General features: G+C 46.6%; 1 protein-coding gene across 1 annotated transcript in view; it reads left to right on the top strand.

Moving 5' to 3' along the window:
* The window catches only part of LOC306928769 (rap guanine nucleotide exchange factor 6-like), a gene marked incomplete at its 5' end in the record, with an annotated part of 97,359 nt that overhangs the window by 2,228 nt on the left and 75,131 nt on the right, over positions 1-20,000 (top strand). The window contains 7 exons of the mRNA XM_079509041.1: positions 618-749; positions 7,827-8,007; positions 10,717-10,853; positions 13,076-13,234; positions 14,438-14,590; positions 17,024-17,188; positions 19,578-19,685. Coding sequence (XP_079365167.1) covers positions 618-749; positions 7,827-8,007; positions 10,717-10,853; positions 13,076-13,234; positions 14,438-14,590; positions 17,024-17,188; positions 19,578-19,685 — 1,035 coding nt within the window. The remainder of the gene's footprint in view (positions 1-617; positions 750-7,826; positions 8,008-10,716; positions 10,854-13,075; positions 13,235-14,437; positions 14,591-17,023; positions 17,189-19,577; positions 19,686-20,000) is intronic.

Genomic DNA, 20,000 nt, shown 5'->3' with positions numbered 1-20,000 from the left:
AGTGAAGTGATTTTTCAAAAATAGCAGACCTACAAGCTATGAGCTTGTAGATCTGCTATTTTTAAATAGCTAAATTATAACAATGCTTAAAACACCAAAAGGGGTTCCCGCCCAAAATGGTTTAAGGTTATTGTAGCAGTCAATTTATATTGGGGGTCGGGAGGGGGCGGGGCGGGGGTCCCGAGACATTGCCAAAGCATTTCCGGGGGTCCCCGGCCAAAAACGTTGAGAACCCCTGGTCTAGAAGGGCCAGGTGCACCGTCTCATGCAGCTGTATATGTGCTACGCTGGCCTCAGCTCCGTGTGAAAGGCAGCCTCCCTGCCTCACTTTCACTGCTAATGTCATCCGCCGGGTGGCTCAGCTCAGCCGTGTGATTTACAGTGGTCTGAAGGAGCTTCCCTTCATGTTAATGCTCTACCGGCATGAGCTGTCAGAGGCTGCCAAATTGCTTCGGACTGTCAGGGAAAAAGGCGTGTGGGTGCGTGCGTGCGGTGTGTGTGCGTGCGTGCGATTTGTGTGTGTGTGTGCGTGCGGATATGTATTTCTGTTGAACTTGAACTCACGCTCTCTCTCTCTCTCTCTCTCTCTCTTCCTCACTTCCTGTCTGTCTGCTTAGCTTCCTGCCGACCTCAATAAGATGCACCTGACAGACCACGCCCATCAGCAGGTGACGCACATGGCTCCCAGCCAATCAGGATGCAGCATTGCCAGCGACTCTGGGAGCAGCAGCCTATCGGACATCTACCAGGTGGGAACCTGTCTGTCTGTCTGTCTGTCTGTCTGTCTGTCTGTCTGTCTGTCTGTCTGTCTGTCTGTCTGTCTGTCTGTCTGTCTGTCTGTCTGTCTGTTTAACTATATGTCTGTCGGTCTGTCTATGTATCTATATGTCTGTCGGTCTGTCTATGTATCTATATGTCTGTCTGTCTGTCTATGTATCTATATGTCTGTCTCCCTCCCTCTATGCTTGAAATGTTTTTTATCAAAATCTGGCATGCGAGCCGATCACCTGTGTACGTTAGGATGGTCTTTCATCCACGTTTGCACGGCCTTCAACTTCCGTAGAGAAATGCGATTCCACACTTTGGACTTTTTTCGACTCCTCCTCCACATTGCCGTCACGCTGAAGTGTTGACAGCCTCGTTCGATGGACGATTCATGCAGATAACGTCAATGCAAGCCTTGCAGTGAAAATGAAGAAAGAATACAGACTTTTTTCACAGTGGAGAATCTTGGGATTTGTTTAACTTTAGCGGGAACCGTCAATGCGAATGAGGTGGAAATGGGTCTGGTCCCTCATTATTCCTAAAAAAAAAAAACGGTTCTGGATCCCAAGTCTAAACCCACACCTCTACTAAAGTGTCATGCTTTAAAATGCAGTTTGTGGTGGTTGTTGTCAGTGATGCTTCTCTTCAAATGTCACACGCAGCAAAGAATGCCCTCACCATTCAAACAACTCCGTCTGTGGCCGCAGCAGCACAGGTGTGAGGTAGGCCTTAAAAGGTTGTATACGTACGCGGTCTGTGAAAGCAGAGCCTTCTGACGTCCTCCGAGGGGATTGCATGCGACGCTAGTAGTGTTGGACAATAGCTGTTGTAGTCCACCTCCCAGACCTTGCAGATTGGCCAATAGCTGTTGTAAGTCCACCTCCCAGAACTTGCAGATTGGCCAATAGCTGTTGTAGTCCACCTCCCAGACCTTGCAGATTGGCCAATAGCTGTTGTAGTCCACCTCCCAGACCTTGCAGATTGGCCAATAGCTGTTGTAGTCCACCTCCCAGACCTTGCAGATTGGCCAATAGCTGTTGTAGTCCACCTCCCAGACCTTGCAGATTGGCCAATAGCTGTTGTAGTCCACCTCCCAGACCTTGCAGATTGGCCAATAGCTGTTGTAGTCCACCTCCCAGACCTTGCAGATTGGCCAATAGCTGTTGTAGTCCACCTCCCAGACCTTGCAGATTGGCCAATAGCTGTTGTAGTCCACCTCCCAGACCTTGCAGATTGGCCAAATTGTGATGTGGTTAAGGCAGGTAGCAAAACAGGGCTAAAGGTGGTTGCCCACTGGCCGCGTTTTTCGGAAAACCGATGGAGAAACGCCGCTAGAATTCCGAAAAACGCGCTCGGTGTGCAGGGACCGTAACTAAGCATTATATTATACTTTAGCTATTGAAAAATAGCAGATCTACAAGCTCATAGCGCGCCACCGAGTGGCGCGCTACGAGCTTGTAGGTCTGCTATTTTTGAAAAATCGTGAAAATGCGGCACAAATCTTTGAATATATATTCTTTCAGAAGACTTATTTCGACGTCAGGCCTAAATGGGTTAAAGCTCTTCTATGAACTCGTTTGTTTGAATAAATGTTGATTCATTACAGGTCATCATCTATTGCCAGCTTACTATGCATTTGACACTTGGCTCTGTGCTCTAGGTCACTGTGCACAGGGCCTTAACCCATTTTGACCTGAGATCAGATTCTAAAAATGTCTTCTACATCCTGACAGTTTTCTGAAAAAGCTATGTTTCTATGTCAGTGGTTCACTCGGTGGCGCGCTATGAGCTTGTAGATCTGCTATTTTTCAATAGCTAAAGCATAACATAATGCTAACACCAAAAGGGGTTCCTGCAAAAAATGGGTTAATGAATGTGCAGTTCATGCCATGTGGATGTTTATAATAACGGTGGCGTCATGGGGGCCTGCAGGTCTCAGGAATCCACCCTCTATGTGACATTTCCCAGCCAGTCAATAGACGGTCGTGCCTGGGGATTCAACGGCTCGCGTGAAGTGTGTGTACCGTGTTTAATAAGGGCCAGGAATCAATAATCTGTAGGTGGCACACACCGCAGGGTTTGTTCTGTACTTCTCGCTCGAGCACGCGCAGGCGCGCACACACACATACACCTCGTCACATGCACACACACAAATCAACCATGCACACACACAAAACAACCATGCACACACACACACACACACACACACACCCCAACCCACTCAGACACAGACTTGAATGTCACAACCTTTAGAGCTGACATTTCATTCCAGTATGTATGGTTTTATCTCGTATAGCACTGTTTCTCTGGTAACATGTCATTGTTCCGACCTCCCGTTAGTCTGACCGATTACCAGCACTATCCCAAAGCCTAACCTCAGTCTTAACCGGCCACGGAGGTCGCTAAGCCTAACCTCAGTCTTAACCGGCCACGGAGGTCGCTAAGCCTAACCTCAGTCTTAACCGGCCACGTAGGTCACTAACCCTAACCTCAGTCTTAACCGGCCACGTAGGTCAATAACCCTCACCTCAGTCTTAACCGGCCACGTAGGTCACTAACCCTAACCTCAGTCTTAACCGGCCACGTAGGTCGCTAACCCTAACCTGCAGTCTTAACCGGCCACGTAGGTCGCTAACCCTAACCTCAGTCTTAACCGGCCACGGAGGTCGCTAAGCCTAACCTCAGTCTTAACCGGCCACGTAGGTCAATAACCCTAACCTCAGAGAGAGAGAGAGAGAGAGAAAGAGAGTCATAGTGAAAGATAGTAGGACACATATTATAATAGAAGGAGAGGTGAAACCCAAGCAAGGGTTGAAAAGAGGACAAAGAGATGGAGGGAAATGAAGAGAAGAAAGAGTAGAATATTCTCCAGAGAATCTCTCTCAATCCTAATACTTGTAGAATGTAGATGCTTGTAGAGAGCTTGTAGAATGTAGATGCTTGTAGAGAGCTTGTAGAATGTAGATGCTTGTAGAGAGCTTGTAGAATGTAGATGCTTGTAGAGAGCTTGTAGAATGTAGATGCTTGTAGAGAGATTGTAGATCGGCTATTTTCAAATGATCAAAATGTTTATAGAGCTGAAGTGGTTAATGTAGTGGTTAATGTGTCTTGTAATAATAATAATACAAATCTACAAAGTAACTAGTAACTCTCTCTAACTAAAGTAACTAAAGTTTTCAAATAAATGTAGTGTAAGGAGTAAGTACAATATTTGCCTCTGAGATGTACAGTTGGAGGCCATTGATATTGTCCTTTTCTTTTTGCTGAGGTTTGCGTGATCTGCGCAAAAGGACAGTTAACCCATTTTGGGCGGGAACCCCATTTGGTGTTATAATTTAGCTATTGAAAAATAGCAGATCTACAAGCTCATAGCGCGCCACCGAGTGGAGCACTACGAGCTTGTAGGTCTGCTATTTTTGAAAAATCGTGAAAATATTTATTTCAGATTTTTTTAAATTTTGAGGTCAGGCCTAAATGGGTCAAATGATAAGGGACAATATCGGTGGCACCCAACTGTAGTGGAGTAGAAGTAAAAGTACTGTGGAAGTGGATACATGTGTGTTTTCTCTTTGTCCTTGGATGGAGTCCTTATGCACGTCAGGCTCCTTTTCACAAAAAGATCCTATCTTGTGTGCATGGTCCCAAATTCATTGCATCATTACATCATCACTGTCACTTCATGCATCTGTGTGTGTGTGTGTGTGTGTGTGTGTGTGTGTGTGTGTGTGTGTGTGTGTGTGTGTGTGTGTGTGTGTGTGTGTGTGTGTGTGTGTGTGTGTGTGTGTGTGTGTGTGTGTGTGTGTGTGTGTGTGTGTGTGTGTGTGTGTGTGTGTGTGTGTGTGTTAACACAATAAAAAGCCATTAGCTGAAGGATGAAAACGGGGGGGGGGGGGGGGGGGGGGGGGGGGAGAGAGAAGAAAAAAAAACCCGGAGACACCAGAGTTTATTTCGGGAAGGACGGATTCAATTCTGGCCTGTCCAGTCTCATTCATTAAATGGTGAGTGGATGGACTCGCAGTGGAATGGAGCGGCTTGTCCGTTTTTAAGGCAGTCATCCAAGGGCCAGACATAGCGGCTTGTCGTAATAGCTTGTCCAATCCCATTCATGAATGCCCTGTGCTATAGCTTAATTTGGCCTTTGCGTCTGTGGTTCCTGTCAAATTCTAAGATCTTGCCCCAAAAGAAATTGTCTGCACACATTACCATGTTGGGTTACATTATATTCACGTTGATTTTGTTATACCGCGTCGGTGTACTGTACGACGGTGACAGCCATAGCAAGCCAACTTGCGATGCATTTTGACATTAAAATGGCCAAACCCAGAATGGGAGTTATTTGAAGCGTCTGCTTCAACATGGCACTATGGTCTGAAGAACAGGGAGACCAACCTTTGCCTCCAACCATCTGTCGCCCCAGGCTTTGGCTATTAGCGGCTCCTGGCCATGGAAACATTGAGAACCCCTGTGCTAGTCTAGTATTTGGAGGGGATGGATGGATGGATGGGTGGGTGGATGGATGGATGGATGGGTGGATGGATGGATGGATGGATGGATGGGTGTGTGGGTGGATGGATGGATGGATGGATGGATGACATTAGTCAAAAATAGCATGCAGTTGTCTCCTGCTGGTCCTTGTGGTCGCCTCTGCCCTCATAAAAATAAAATAAACTTTCAGGAGGTTTTGCCCTCAACCCATATTTTCCTGCTGCTTCCTCAGCAAATACAACAAAGCCAGCATATGGCGATGATGGGCTCTTTTTCTACCCCCACCCACACACACTCTTGATAAAACTAACACACTGAAATGAATAAAACATGGTGAAATTCTCCTTGGTGCCGGACCAGGGGGAAGCCATTTTTTTGGTCTCTGGCCCGTTCTAGAACAGTGGTTCTCAACCAGTGGTCCGGGGACCACCAGTTGTCCTTGAGGGGGTTCCAGGTGGTCCACAGCTAAATGACGGAGAGTTTGTAAGAGTGGTTTCATTTTACGCTCTTCAAGAGTTATTTTAAACACCTGCATTAGGCTACTTAATTTACAAGTAGTCTACACAATTAGAGTATGTCAAATAATTATAATTTTGATCAACGTCTGCCAGTTATCTCTCCTATGGTACCAACATCAATTCAGCATGGAATTGTGAACGAAATCCAACCGACAACACAACATTCTTTCGCTGTGGGTCTGCGAGGCTAAATCTCATCAAATGGTGAATAAATAATGGACCTTTACATGAAATAGATTTGAAAACCACTGCCGTAGAAGAGCAGGCAGATGGTCTGTTCCATCCACGGGGAGAGCTGCTCCTCTCTCTCTCCTCCTGGGTTGAGGGTTCACTTCCCTGGCTGATGTGAGAGCCTCCGAGGCCCCCCTGGCGCCACGGCCACCATCTGGCTGCCAAACAGACGCAAATATAGGAGCCATATGAATTATCACAGAAAGATGTAATGCCATGTAGCCTCTGTGGCACGACAAATAGCAAATATAGGCGATTTACGAGCTATTTCGACAATTCGTAGAACATACCCACATTTCCACCCGCCGTCCGTCCAGGCTATGGGACCGTGACTACAGATTCGATAGCCTGCGGGGGCCTCGGCAGCGACTACAGATCCCATAGCCCGTGGCAAAAATACTAATGAACGGCTTCAATTTGGAGAAAGTGAAGAATCGGCCTCCTCACTTCCTGCATAATTCCAATGGTCAATGCCCACGTGCAAGTTCAAATGAGGAGGGAAAAGGCATGAGGAAGGACTGGCCATTGTGTTGATTCAGTAGTGGACAGGATACTGACGTGCTCAAAATTGGAGGAGATGGGGAAATCAGATAGTTCTATCCATGTAGGTTGGCAGAGGTTTTATTAATTTTTTATTTGTTTATGTATCACTTTTGAAATGAGATGGGGCTTTCTTATTCCCTTTCCCCCGACTCGAGGATGATTTATTTCAACTGTAAAGTTTGATTTATTTAGTTATTTTTTGGCAAGCGCTACCATTGTATAGGATAGGGAGTGTAAAAATAATAAGGCTCAAGATAGTGTTGAATATTTGACGCTCTTGCTCACATGCTAGTGGAATCCAACGCTGTGGTCTGCACTGGTGGAAATACTGCTACATTGTTTTACCTCAGTAAAAGTAGCAATATGGCAATGTAGAAAGAAATACTAAAGTCTGGAATTCACAATGTACTTGAGTAAAAGTACAAAAGTATTGGCCTCAAAATGTACTTAAAGTACCAAAAGTAGAAAGTACTCGTAATGCCGAATGTCCCATTTCGAGTTTTCAAATGTATACAAATATTTTGAAAATAGCCGATCTACAAGCTCACAATGCGTCACATCGCGACATATTGTGAGCTTGTAGTTCGGCTATTTTCAAATGGACGAAATGAGACTGAAGTGAATGTATGTTTTGTAATAACAATCAAAGTAACTAGTAACTCAGGTTTTCAAATAAATGTAGTGTAGTAAAAGTGCAATATTTGCCTCTGAGATGTAGTGGAGTTGAAGTAAAAGTAGCCTATAAACTGGAAATACTCAAGTAAAGTACAAATACCAAGTACAGTACTTAAGTAAATGTACTTACAGTAGTTACTTTCCACCACTGAATCCAACGCAGGGATCTGTCCTACAGAATGTCCCCTTACGGATGATCTGTCCTACAGAATGTCCCCTTACAGATGTCGTCCTTGTCATTCTGTGCCATCATTGCCAGCCAGCCACATACTGGCCTTGTTGTGTGTCCTTAAAGTCTCGGAAATGACACATATTGTGTAACTCACAATGTGTGTCATTTCTGAGGCTTTATGGATGTTTTTTTGTACTTTATTGGCACCTTTTTTGGCACCTTTCCTGGAAGTGAAACATTTTCTTCTATGCTTGCTCGGAGGCCTGCTTTCTACCTATTCTTTTTCCCATTTCAGTGCACACTTCTGTGTGTGCGTGAGACTGTGAGTCTTCTTTCCCTGCCTTAGAGAACGATGACATTGAATCGAACAAACCCATGAATTGTTTCCTCGCCCTCTTAACCATCGTCTGTAACCCCCCCCCATACCGCCCCACCAGGCTACAGAGAGTGACCTAGGAGACGTGGACCTGTCGGGGCTGCCCGAGGCCCCCGTGGACAGTGAGGAAGAGGAGGAGGAAGACGAGGACCTGGAGAGAGCCTCGGACACGCTGCTGGGCAGAGACCTCGTCCGAGAGTGTCTGGAGAAAGACCCGCAAGACCGCAACGACGATGACATAGGTATGTAGAGAAAGACCCGCAAGGCCGCAACGACGATGACATAGGTATGTAGAGAAAGACCCGCAAGGCCGCAACGACGATGACATAGGTATGTAGAGAAAGACCCGCAAGGCCGCAACGACGATGACATAGGTATGTAGAGAAAGACCTGCAAGACCGCAACGACGATGACATAGGTACTGTATGTAGAGAAAGACCCGCAAGGCCGCAACGACGATGACATAGGTACAGTAGGGTATGCTTTTGTCTGGGTGTCTCTCTCCGTCCCTCTGGCCAGTGCTTGATTTTGACAGCAAATTAGGATTTAGTTTTAGTCATAGTCTTTTGAATAATATCCGTTAAGTTTTAGTCATATCAGACAGCAGATCTACAAGCACACAATGCGTCACATCACGACGCATTGTGCGGGCAGGCGGCCCGGGCAGGTGGGAAGACGGGCGGGCGGGCGGGCAGGTGGGAAGGCGGGCGGGCGGCCCGGGCAGGTGGGAAGGCGGGCGGGCGGCCCGGGCAGGTGGGAAGGCGGGCGGGCGGCCCGGGCAGGTGGGAAGGCGGGCGGGCGGCCCGGGCAGGTGGGAAGGCGGGCGGGCGGGCGGGCAGGTGGGAAGGCGGGCGGGCGGCCCGGGCAGGTGGGAAGGCGGGCGGGCGGGCGGAACACACTAGGATCACATCAGCACAAAGCAATCGGGCTCAAACAAAGAAACATCATTTATTCATTGAATAATTTCGGAATGCTACACCGATCACTATGATTCCGGTATGCGAAAGAGAGATAAATCAAAGAGAGGTCAAGAAGAAGCGTCGTCTGAAATTAACACCAGCCAAGCGCCGAATGCGGGGTCGATTTTTCATTTGCCGAGTACGTTTCTGAAGCCCCCGCGAACACTTTGGCGGGTGGCTTTCTTTTTGCTTTTTGCAACAACATATCAGCCTTTGTGGCTCATAGGACGGTCGGGTGATTTTTGGTTGGAATAAAATATCAGCATTGATCGCCCAACGCGAGTAAAATTTGTAACAAAATAGCAGCTTTGGTGGCTCATACAGCACAGAAGTGAATGCCCTGTGAAGAAAGCCTTAACGAGTCCGAGAAGGGAACCAGGGGTGTTCAGGTTTGTACTCTTACTGTAGACGGGAGGCAGATCACACCATTCTTGGCCACCGCAGGGAGGAAGGATGGAGAGGCGATGGACGGAGATAATGAGAGGAAGGTGAAGAGAGATAGAGAGCTTCTTCCTAGCTCAGCTTAGGTGTCATGACCCCCGATATATCTACCTACCAAAATCTCCATAGTGTCTCGTTTAACTCGCTGTGTGTACCGGCTTGCTTATTGCTCCAACTCGGACCGGTAAAGTTGTCGCGGTAACAGTTTGAATAAGAGGATTTTGTGGCGTTAGATTAGCTATTATTTGGGGTCCGAGTAGGCGAACAGACACTTTGAAATATGATCTTTCTGATTCCATTACGCACGTCTAACTGTTACGTCAATATCCCTTCCCCTTTCATCTGTCACTTTCATCGACCCTTTCCTCTCTCTCTCCCGCTTCCCTATTTGTCTGTTTCTCTCACTACTTCCTCTGTCTTTCTGTGTGTCTCTCTGTGTGTCTCTCTCTTTCTGTGTGTGTCTCTGTCTTTCTGTCTTTGTCTCATTCTCTGTTTGTCTCTCTCTTTCTGTGTGTGTCTCTGTCTTTCTGTCTTTGTCTCATTCTCTGTTTGTCTCTCCGACTTTCTCTCTCTGTCTGTCTGAAAATCACCTCTTCAGACCCCATCTTAGCCCTTTAGCACTTGCACTAGCCTCGACGACCTTACAGACGTATGCCGAGGCTCAATTTATATCATTTAGATAGCATATTACAGTTGGAGGCCATCGATATTGTCCTTTTCTTTTTGCTGAGTTTTGCGTGATCTGCGCAAAAGGACAGTTAACCCATTTTGGGCGGGAACCCCTTTTGGTGTTATAATTTAGCTATTGAAAAATAGCAGATCTACAAGCTCATAGCGTAGTAGCGCGCCACTCGGTGGCGCGCTACGAGCTTGTAGGTCTGCTATTTTTTTTAAATCGTGAAAATATTTATTTCAGAAAACTGGAGGATTTAGAAGATTTTTTTTTAATTTTGAGGTCAGGCCTAAATGGGTCAAATGATAAGGGACAATATCGGTGGCCCCCAACTGTATGTAGACATACTGTAGCTCTCTATAGTGTATACTCATAGCTTCACTGTACAGATATTCTACTGTTAGACAGATATTAGGTTCTTAGCTTGCTTATGATTCTTGATGACTGTTTCTATGCATTTGATGTATTACCATGTGTTGTTCTTGCTTACTGTAAATCGCTCTGGATTAGCCCATTTTGGACTGAGGCCGATTCTAAAAACACTTCTAAATCCTGACCTAAGTTTTCTGAATATTTATATAGCATATATACATAGCATATATACATTTTTGAATACTGTACATACTGTACAGAACCCCAAGAGGGGTTCCTGTCCAGAATGGTTAGAACACCCATTCTGGGTTTATCCCAGAGAGCGGGAACGCCTTTTGGTGTTTTAAGTATTATGTTATACTTTAGCTATTGAAAAATAGCAGATCTACAAGCTCATAGCGCGCTACGAGCTTGTAGATCTGCTATTATTTGAAAAATAGTAAAATCGTAAATTGTGAATGGTCGTCTGACTCCGTCCTCTGTGTCTGTGTCTCGGCCTCTAACAGAGCAGCTGTTGGAGTTCATGCACCAGCTGCCGGCCTTCGCCAACATGACCATGTCGGTGCGGAGGGAGCTGTGCAGCGTCATGGTGTTCGAGGTGGTGGAGCAGGCTCACACCGTCATGCTTCACCACAAACAGGAGGTAGGGACATTCACAGGTGTGTGTGTGTGTGTGTGTGTGTGTGTGTGTGTGTGTGTGTGTGTGTGTGTGTGTGTGTGTGTGTGTGTGTGTGTGTGTGTGTGTGTGTGTGTGTGTGTGTGTGTGTGTGTGTGTGTGTGTGTGTGTGTGTGTGTGTGTGTGTGTGTGTGTGTGTGTGTGTGTGTGTGTGCCTGCCTGTGTGTGTGTGCCTGCCTGTGTGTGTGTGTCAGTTGATGGACAGCTCTCCTCCGAGATGCTTGGCTCTCTATGGGCTCATGTTGAAGGTCAGAGAGAGAGAGAGAGAGAGGCTGATATAGAACAAGGGGGAGGGGATTAATTGGAATAAGAGAAGAAAACACTACAATGGACTGAGAGACATGGAGACAAAGGGTGGGAGAGAGAGAGAGAGAGAGCACGAGGGAGTGAGTGATAAGTCGGCATAGACGCTTGGCTGAGAGGAAAGCGACTGTGATCAGCGAGATGGAGTGAGAGAGAGATACTAAGGAGAAAAGAAGATGAGAGAGAGAGACAGAGAGAGAGAGAATGAGAACGAAAGTGGAGGGGCGAGGTGGGAGCAGTTTGAATTATGGGGCCACTGGACCCTCATTCATTCATTCTCCCCTGTTGCCTCATAGCCACTCCGCTGGAATGATTATATGTTATGTTACGGCTGCACTGCATGCTGCTAGAGTTGTATTTCCCCCCTCTCTGTGATGACAGCATGCTCATAGCTCACATTACGCTCACAGAACGCCCGCTGCCTGTCGGAAATACTGCATATATAAATATATATTTGGGTTTTTTTGTGAGGGGGGATTAATGCTCGGTACCTGTTTTATTGACTTGCTACTGTTTATTTTACGGGGGCCCGTTCCACTGCAGCAGTGTCCAGAGAGCCACAAGAAACATTACAGTGTATCTACCAAGTGTAAAAGAATTAATAAAACAATAAAGTGTGCAGTAGTTTCATGTCATCATGATTCCACTACAGTGCATAAACCATTACAGCTCTTGGGAGCTGCTGTACAAAATGTAGACCTTCGATATCCAGCCAGAAATGAGAAATTAAAGATTTCAGTTCATGCTTTTGTGGTCGGAGTGAATGCATGAGCAATTACTGTACAAACTTACTGTACACTCATTTCATGTAATTGCGGGAGCGGAGTCCTTCTCTGTCTTGTCAGAGAAACTTCCACTTTTCAGTTCATAAAAATGTCCATCCTGTTTGATGACTCATTCCATGGTGGTTGAAGCCACTTCCTAGCGTCGCAGACCCAAACTAGATAAAGTGCCCCTCGGGTCACAGGTCTCCACCAGGGGGCAGGGCAGGTTGTGGCCTCCTGGTGGCGCTATAATAGGCCAATGTGAAAAGGCTGCCATTTCTTCTTACGCCTTGGATGGCAATTGGATGATTTGAGGCATTTTATTCCAAAAATGGGTTTTTGCAAAAATCCACCTGTTGGTGGCGCTATATCAGGCCAATGTGAAAAGGGTGGGATATATTCATCATCCTAGTAGGAAAGTCTGTGAAAGATTTAACGTAAATTGCACGCTGCGTTTATAATTTGAGGCTTTTTGTTCAAAACGGGCCAATCCTGCAAACATTGAGCCAATGTTAGCCAATTAGGATGGAATATGAAATATCGGACAGGGAGTGTGTCCAAAATTTGGCATCGACCGGGTTGACGGTGCCGGAGATTAGCTGGTAACAGACGGACGGACGGACGGACTCTCTCACACACACACACACACACACACACACACACACACACACACACACACACGGACGGAGTGCAAAACATACTCTCTCGTCTCTCCCCATGCCTTCGGCCTGGTGGAGACAACTAAGAGTAAGAAGAGTTATTCTGTGTTCCCGGTTCCTCGTGATGAATTGCCTAAATTCTATGCAAAGTTAAATGCCCCTAAATACTGTTTTGTTCGATATGTATAATCAATCATTTGGTTGTTTTCTTCTTTGCCTGCTAGTTTCTCCTAATTATATTATTGGGTATTTATTTTTTCCTATCCTCAAGTGCTGTTATGTTTGCACGTTAGAATGATCAGCCTTTGATTCATGAGAAAGCAACGAAACAAAACCACACAGACTTGCCTAGTATACATTTAAATCTTATTTTCACGAAAAACAAGCGACCCTTTGGGCGAGCATCCTGCACCATGATGGTACAACTATGGGGCGCTTGCTGATTCTTCCTGGTCTCCCTCAGCTGGACCTGTGGTACGTGATCCTGAACGGTGCGGTAGAGATGGGTCATGCGGACGGCCGCGTGGAGACCCTGTGCATGGGCAACAGCTTCGGCATCTCGCCCACGCTCGACAAACAGTTCATGAGCGGAGAGGTGCGCACCAAGGGAGACGACTGCCAGGTGAGAGCTGTGGTGGACACAGTAACCAAGTGCATTTATTTACAGTTGGGTGCCACCGATATTGTCCCTTATCATTTGACCCATTTAGGCCTGACCTCAAAATTAAAAAGAAATCCTTCTAAATCCTCCAGTTTTCTGAAAGAAATATTTTCACGATTTAAAAAAAATAGCAGACCTACAAGCTCGTAGCGCGCCACTCGGTGGCGCGCTATGAGCTTGTAGATCTGCTATTTTTCAATAGCTAAATTATAACATAATGTTTAAAACACCAAAAGGGGTTCCCGCCCAAAACTGTCCTTTTGCGCAGATCACGCAAACCTCAGCAAAAAGAAAAGGACAATATCGATGGCCTCCAACTGTAAGTACTGTAGTACAATTTTGAGGTACTTTTACCATAGTGGAGTATTTCAAAATTTCAGTATGTTTTCAACGTTGGGTTATATTACGTCTAATGGTTTGCTTGCAATTGCTAAGCACTATCAACACTTAGGACCACATACAGTATTCACTGGCCATATCTATGTACTGTAATTGCACTGCTCTTTTAGTTTATCAGTGGCACATTACATTCTAGACTATAGAGCCACCACAATTATAAGTGTCAACTGACCTATATTGCTTCCTGAGATGTTTTTGATATGACCTGGTCTCTGTCACGGTCTGAGACGCAGCCATGCAGTCCTCCTAATATAGAACTGGGAGGTGAGGCTTAGTTTAGTTACAACCCCCTCAGTCACTGACCTGACCAGTTCCCCCCTCCATCGCACGCTTCATTTTCTATCCGCGTCATACAGGAAGATAACAGAGCCTTGTTGCCTAAGAAGCAAATAAAGAAGTTGTTGACTCGTTTGAGGAAAGCATAACGAGGAACCGCTCCGCGAAGTAGCAGAGAGAGAAGGTCACCGTGGCTCTTAACTTGGCATGGTAGCATGTGACGAATAAGCGTATAGCTCTAAATTGTAGGTATGCTCACGTGTCGGCGACCCAGGCGGCATCTGGGTACGTGAGGTGGGGGGCGTTATTCGCAGGCCGTCCGGGTGCTTGGCGTTTAGCTTAAATAGTCCCTAGTACCAACTGAACCCCCAACTAATGCCTCTACCCCCCCGCTCGTCCGTGTTCCTGTGTGAGTACCCCGTCGTGGTGCGGAGCAGCCTCCTGCTGTACCACAAGTTGACGCGTTGTCCTCATGTCGTTCTGGACCAGTTTGTGTGCGTGGCCCAGGAGGACTACTGGCGCATCCTCAACCACGTGGAGAAGAACACGCACAAGGAGGAGGAGGAGGGAGAGATCGTCATGGTGAAGGAGCACCGCGAGCTGGACCGCAGTGGCACGAGGAAGGGACACATCGTCATCAAGGTGAGGGACGAGGGAGAATGGCCGCCAGCCGGGCTGGCTGGTTTTTACCATAGTCCAGTGGTTTTCAACCTTTTTGAGCAGTGCCAACTGACCTAAAGACAAGTGGCACTGTTGAGCAGCGTATGTCTCTATGTAGTATGTCCCTATGTACTGTATGTATTTCTGTTTAGGCAGCACACACACACACACACACACGCAGTCACACTCACACACACACTGCACCGCTCAGTTTACACATTGGTGTGAGTTTTCATATCAAGGCCCACTATTCATTTGGCGTTTGAGTCACAGACCACCATTTGATGAGATTTATAGCCTCGCAGAGCCAAAACGAAAGAATATTCTGTTATCGTTGGGTAACATTTTGTCCACAATTCCATGTTGTGTTGATGTCGCTACCATTAGGAGAGATAACCTGCAAACGTTGATCAAAATACCAAATATTTTAAATTCTATAATACAGAAGTTACTACAGAAGTTAATCTGACGAAGATCCGAGTTGGATCAAAAGGTTTTATGTTTAATACACTTTTTTGGGGGTAACTGGAGTTGTTAATTCATTTATATTTGATGTGTACGCATATTGACTCAGTATTGCAAGGATTCATTAATTATTCAAAATAGCAACACCCGGTTGGAAGAATGAGACGGAGTTGTTTTATAGACACATCAAACCAGAACACAGACTTTCACTTGCCCACTGGGAACCTGGTGAAGATCCAAGGTTAAAGTAATCCTAGATCAATAGATTGGCTTGAATTAACAACACCTCTGACCAATTCAACCTTTTTTTAATTGCCACAATCGACCTGTGATTTTTGCATTCCTACATACAAAAATAATCACATGGGAATCGGTTCAACATTTACCCTAACGGTAAAGTCGGCGTGCCCTCGACTGTCGCTCACGGGAACGTCGATGCCTTTGCGCAAGCGTCTTCCGTATTGATCATTCTAAGTTTGGCAACGTTAGCACCATTAGTGTTTGTCTGTGCCTCCGCTTGTACACTACACCGTTTCATATACGCTCCCAAGCCCTTTGATCCACCTCCGAGCCTCCAGAGGCGGGCCAGATATCGATCGGATAATGGCCCCTCAACGATTCCAACCCCGGCTGTATGCTCCTCGTGTTTGCTCCTCCAAAAACCTCTCCTCGCACGGAGAGATAACGAGTCAATTCACGAGTGATACAGTAGAGTTTCCACTTCTGTTTGGCCCCGTTTCGCTCTCTCTCTCTCTCTGCGTCAGAAAGGAACAGAGAGTCTGACCCCTTCTAGTTTCTGTTCCTCGTCAGGCGACCCGTTTCCTATGTCTGTGTGAGCTGCGTGCTGTTGCACGTACGTGCGCTCAACGTCCAGCAGTGATGTCGATGTCTAGTCTGTATGATATATCCACCGTAAATGTCCGGGATTGATCCTGTTAAAAATGGTTGCATAGCGAGGCTTTAAAATAATATTTCATATTTGATATGTGTGCAGCGAAAGCTTACTGAGTGAGTACAGTATATGAATATAAACTGTGTGTGTGTGTGTGTGTGTGTGTGTGTGTGTGTGTGTGTGTGTGTGTGTGTGTGTGTGTGTGTGTGCGTGTGTGCGTGTGTGCGTGCGTGCATGCACGCGCGCGCACTTTGTTTGTGATTGTGTGAACAGGCACATTTGACTGACAGCTCCGCTCAATATGTGCCACTTTGCAGTTTATGTCCTTGTCACTTTTATGATTAATGATGACATAAATTATTCAAGTGCGTGTGCGAGCATGCCTGTTAGTGCATGTGTTCATGATTCTGTTGTGGTGTGTGCGGGTGCGTGCGTGTGCATGTGCGTTTGCGTGCGTGTGCGCGCGCCTACACCATGATAGAATAGTGGAACTCTAGTGGAACTCGCAAAGGACAAAATATCATGCATCCTCAGTGAGAATGTACAAACATTCCTGTGTCATTCCATCCACGTTCCAACTCTGTGATAACCCAGACACCTTTACATCTCTGACAGCTAATTCACCAGATATTGTTGTGGTTGATGAAGAGTCCAGAGAAGTGTCTGTATTAGCGATAGCCTGCACCTTTGGTCCACAGCCTTTATAACCAAGGTCATTAAATACCAACCACTTCTACATACCATCTCAGAGCTGGGCTATAGGTGCAGACTATTTGTCTTTATATTCGGCAGCCTAGGGCATACCCACAGACTGGCTGTTAGAGGGTTCCAACAACTTGGGATGCCCAAGAAGGAGGCAAAAAGGCTGGCAAAGTATTGTAGTGTCTCCGCTATAATTGGCAGCTGTCACTTATACCCATAGAGTTACTGAGTGACATGCCTGTTGTACCTTGTCAATGCCATGATTCTGTAAATGTAACTCTACTGCACCTATAATATTTGTGTCCTGGTATGAATCTCCTTTGTGTGGACATAAACACATGGTTAAAATGTGTCAGGGCACGCCGGAGCGCTTGATCATGCACCTGGTGGAGGAGCCGTCGGTGGTGGACCCCACCTACATCGAGGACTTCCTGTTGACGTACCGCACCTTCCTGTCCAACCCCATGGACGTCGGCACCAAGCTGCTGGACTGGTTCAAGGTCGACAGCCTCCGAGACACGGTACGTTTGCGTGTGCGCGTGCATGTGTGTGTGTGTGTGTGTGTGTGTGTGTGTGTGTGTGTGTGTGTGTGTGTGTGTGTGTGTGACTCACACACACAGGGACCCCTCGGAAGCCAAAGATATGAGTTAAAAATGTTTGCAAGATTTGCTCCAACAAGCTTGTATATCTTGCTATTTTTCAACAGCTAAAGTACAAAATAAAGGTTACACACACACACACGCACACACACACACACTCCATGGGGGAATAAATGTACCGCTATATAAGTGTTTTATTTGTGTGCCGGCAGGTTTATACTCTTCTCTTTGTGCCGCTCATTGGCTCGCGTGTCATTATCTTGTGTTTACGCGTCTCCGTGGAAATGTCATGTGTGTGCGCGTGTGTGTGTGTGTGTGTGGGTGTGGGTGTGGGTGTGTGTGCACGTGCCTCTGGCGATCAATACGCAGTTCAGCAAGCTCAGCTGTCCCCGGGGACCGGTAAGCGATTTGTCCCAGGGTCCTGACACTCCCATCGTCCCTATAAGTGATTTACCATAAGATTAGTCCTTGTGGTTGTCAATAGTCTTTATGAGGCAGTCATCTGGCCCTTTAATCTCCTGCCCTGCTGAAGAAGGGGGATCCAACGAGAGAGAGAGAGAGAGAGAGGAGAGAGAGAGAGAGAGAGGAGAGAGAGAGAGAGAGAGAGAGAGAGAGAGAGAGAGAGAGAGGAGAGAGAGAGAGAGAGAGAGAGGGAGAGAGAGAGAGAGAGAGAGAGAGAGAGAGAGAGATGAGAGAGAGAGAGGAGAGAGAGAGAGAGAGAGAGAGAGAGAGAGAGAGAAGAGAGAGAGAGAGAGAGAGAGAGAGAGAGAGAGAGAGAGAGAGAGAGAGAGAGATGACGAGAGAGATGGCGTGAAAGGAGATTTATTTTTGTCGACGAGCATTCCGGGATGCTCTGGTGGTTGGTTTCTTTATTGACCATAACTTTAAAAAAAAAATAGAAGATATTGTTAAGAGGTCACTGTTTCCCAATGCTTTCAGCTCAACCACTTAAGATCGATATATTCCATTGACCCGGAGTCACTCAGGAATCTATGCTATTCGTCCCCCTCACCAAATCTCCTGAATGTAACAGTATATAGCTGCTGTTTTGGCCTAATGTTCCCCCCAGAATAGGGACACTAGGACTCACCTGTTAAAGCAGAACCCATGTCTGAAAATGTCCTCTAGACCTCCGTCAAAACGAGTTGTGATCACGACCGCTGCCTTTATTTTATACAGTTGGAGGCCATCGATATTGTCCTTTTCTTTTTGCTGAGGTTTGCGTGATCTGCGCAAAAGGACGTTAACCCATTTTGGGCGGGAACCCCTTTTGGTGTTTTAAACATTATGTTATAATTTAGCTATTGAAAAATAGCAGATCTACAAGCTCGTAGCGCGCCACCGAGTGGCGCGCTACGAGCTTGTAGGTCTGCTATTTTTGAAAAAATCGTGAAAATATTTATTTCAGAAAAACTGGAGGATTTAGAAGGATTTTTTTTAAAATGTTGAGGTCAGGCCTAAATGGGTCAAATGATAAGGGACAATATCGGTGGCACCCAACTGTATAGTGTTTACTGTACCTTCTGCTCATTATTTGGCTCCCCGCTGCTTCCAACACATTACTGAGCAGACTGGCGGAAAGGGCCGTCGCAGGGAACCCACGCCGCAGAATGAAACAGTTGACCAATTAACCATGAAGCAGAAGCTGGGGGGGGGGGGGGGGGGGGGCAGTTTGTACAGTGAAAGCTCGACACGACGAAATTATCTCAGTCGTAAACCATTATGAATGTCGGCCCTTATTTCTCAAACACGGAGGCGGTGTAGTCCGAGGGTGTTCCGTGAAGAAACAGGAAAATTCAAAGTTTTGACGGAAGATCCGTTGAGGGTGCGTGCGTGCGTGCGTGCGTGCGTGCGTGCGTGCGTGCGTGCGTTCTGTCTGACTGTCTGTCTGTCTGTCTGTCTGTCTGTCTGTCATTTATAAGGAGTTTGCACTTAAACGGTTACGAAATGCAGATGATGCACAACTAAATGATGTGTTTGTCCAGAATGGGCATGGCACTAACAACAAACCACTAGCTTTTATAAATTATTCTGTCTGTCTGTCTGTCTGTCCTGTCTGTCTGTCTGTCTGTCTGTCTGTCTGTCCATGCGTGCGTGTGTCTGTGTGCGCGCGCGTGTGCGTGCATAGTGCAGTGTTTGGTGATGAGGTGACCACATAAAAACATGACGTCCGTGTGCGGTGGTCACCGCTCACACAACATATCTCTCTGTTTTTTTACTAACCAAAAAAAACACCTCTCCAGTTTTCACCTCTTCAGCGAACACTGGACTATGAATAGGCCTTAAAGGTTTGGTTTTGTGCCCACCACAGGTGACGAGGATAGTGTTGCTGTGGGTAAACAACCACTTCAACGACTTTGAAGGTGACCACGCCATGACTCGCTTCCTGGAGGACTTTGAAAAGCACCTAGAGGCCTCGGTAAGGTTTGCACTTTTGGGGGCCCGCCACCGGTACCTGTCCGGATAGTGCGTCGGGCCACATGAATGTCTGTCCGTGGCCTGGTTCCATCTGGGACTTGCCTGTTCACTCAGAGCTTTTGTAAAAACCTAACCCTAACGATGGAGTACGTGCCATGATTTCCCCCCCCCCCCACCCCCCTAAAAACATGATCATCATGTACTATTCAAAAAGTATACAGTGTTAAAATGATGTTTTTATGTGACCACACCCACCGGTTCATTAAGTATACCTGGTTTTCACCTTAGCACCACCCACCTGAACTTCCTCGCCCAC

The sequence above is a fragment of the Electrona antarctica genome (assembly GCF_951216825.1).
Source record: "Electrona antarctica genome assembly, chromosome: 8".
Lineage (NCBI taxonomy): Eukaryota > Metazoa > Chordata > Actinopteri > Myctophiformes > Myctophidae > Electrona > Electrona antarctica.
The sequence above is the reverse complement of the archived record's forward strand: the minus strand, read 5'-3'. Positions and strand labels throughout refer to the sequence as shown.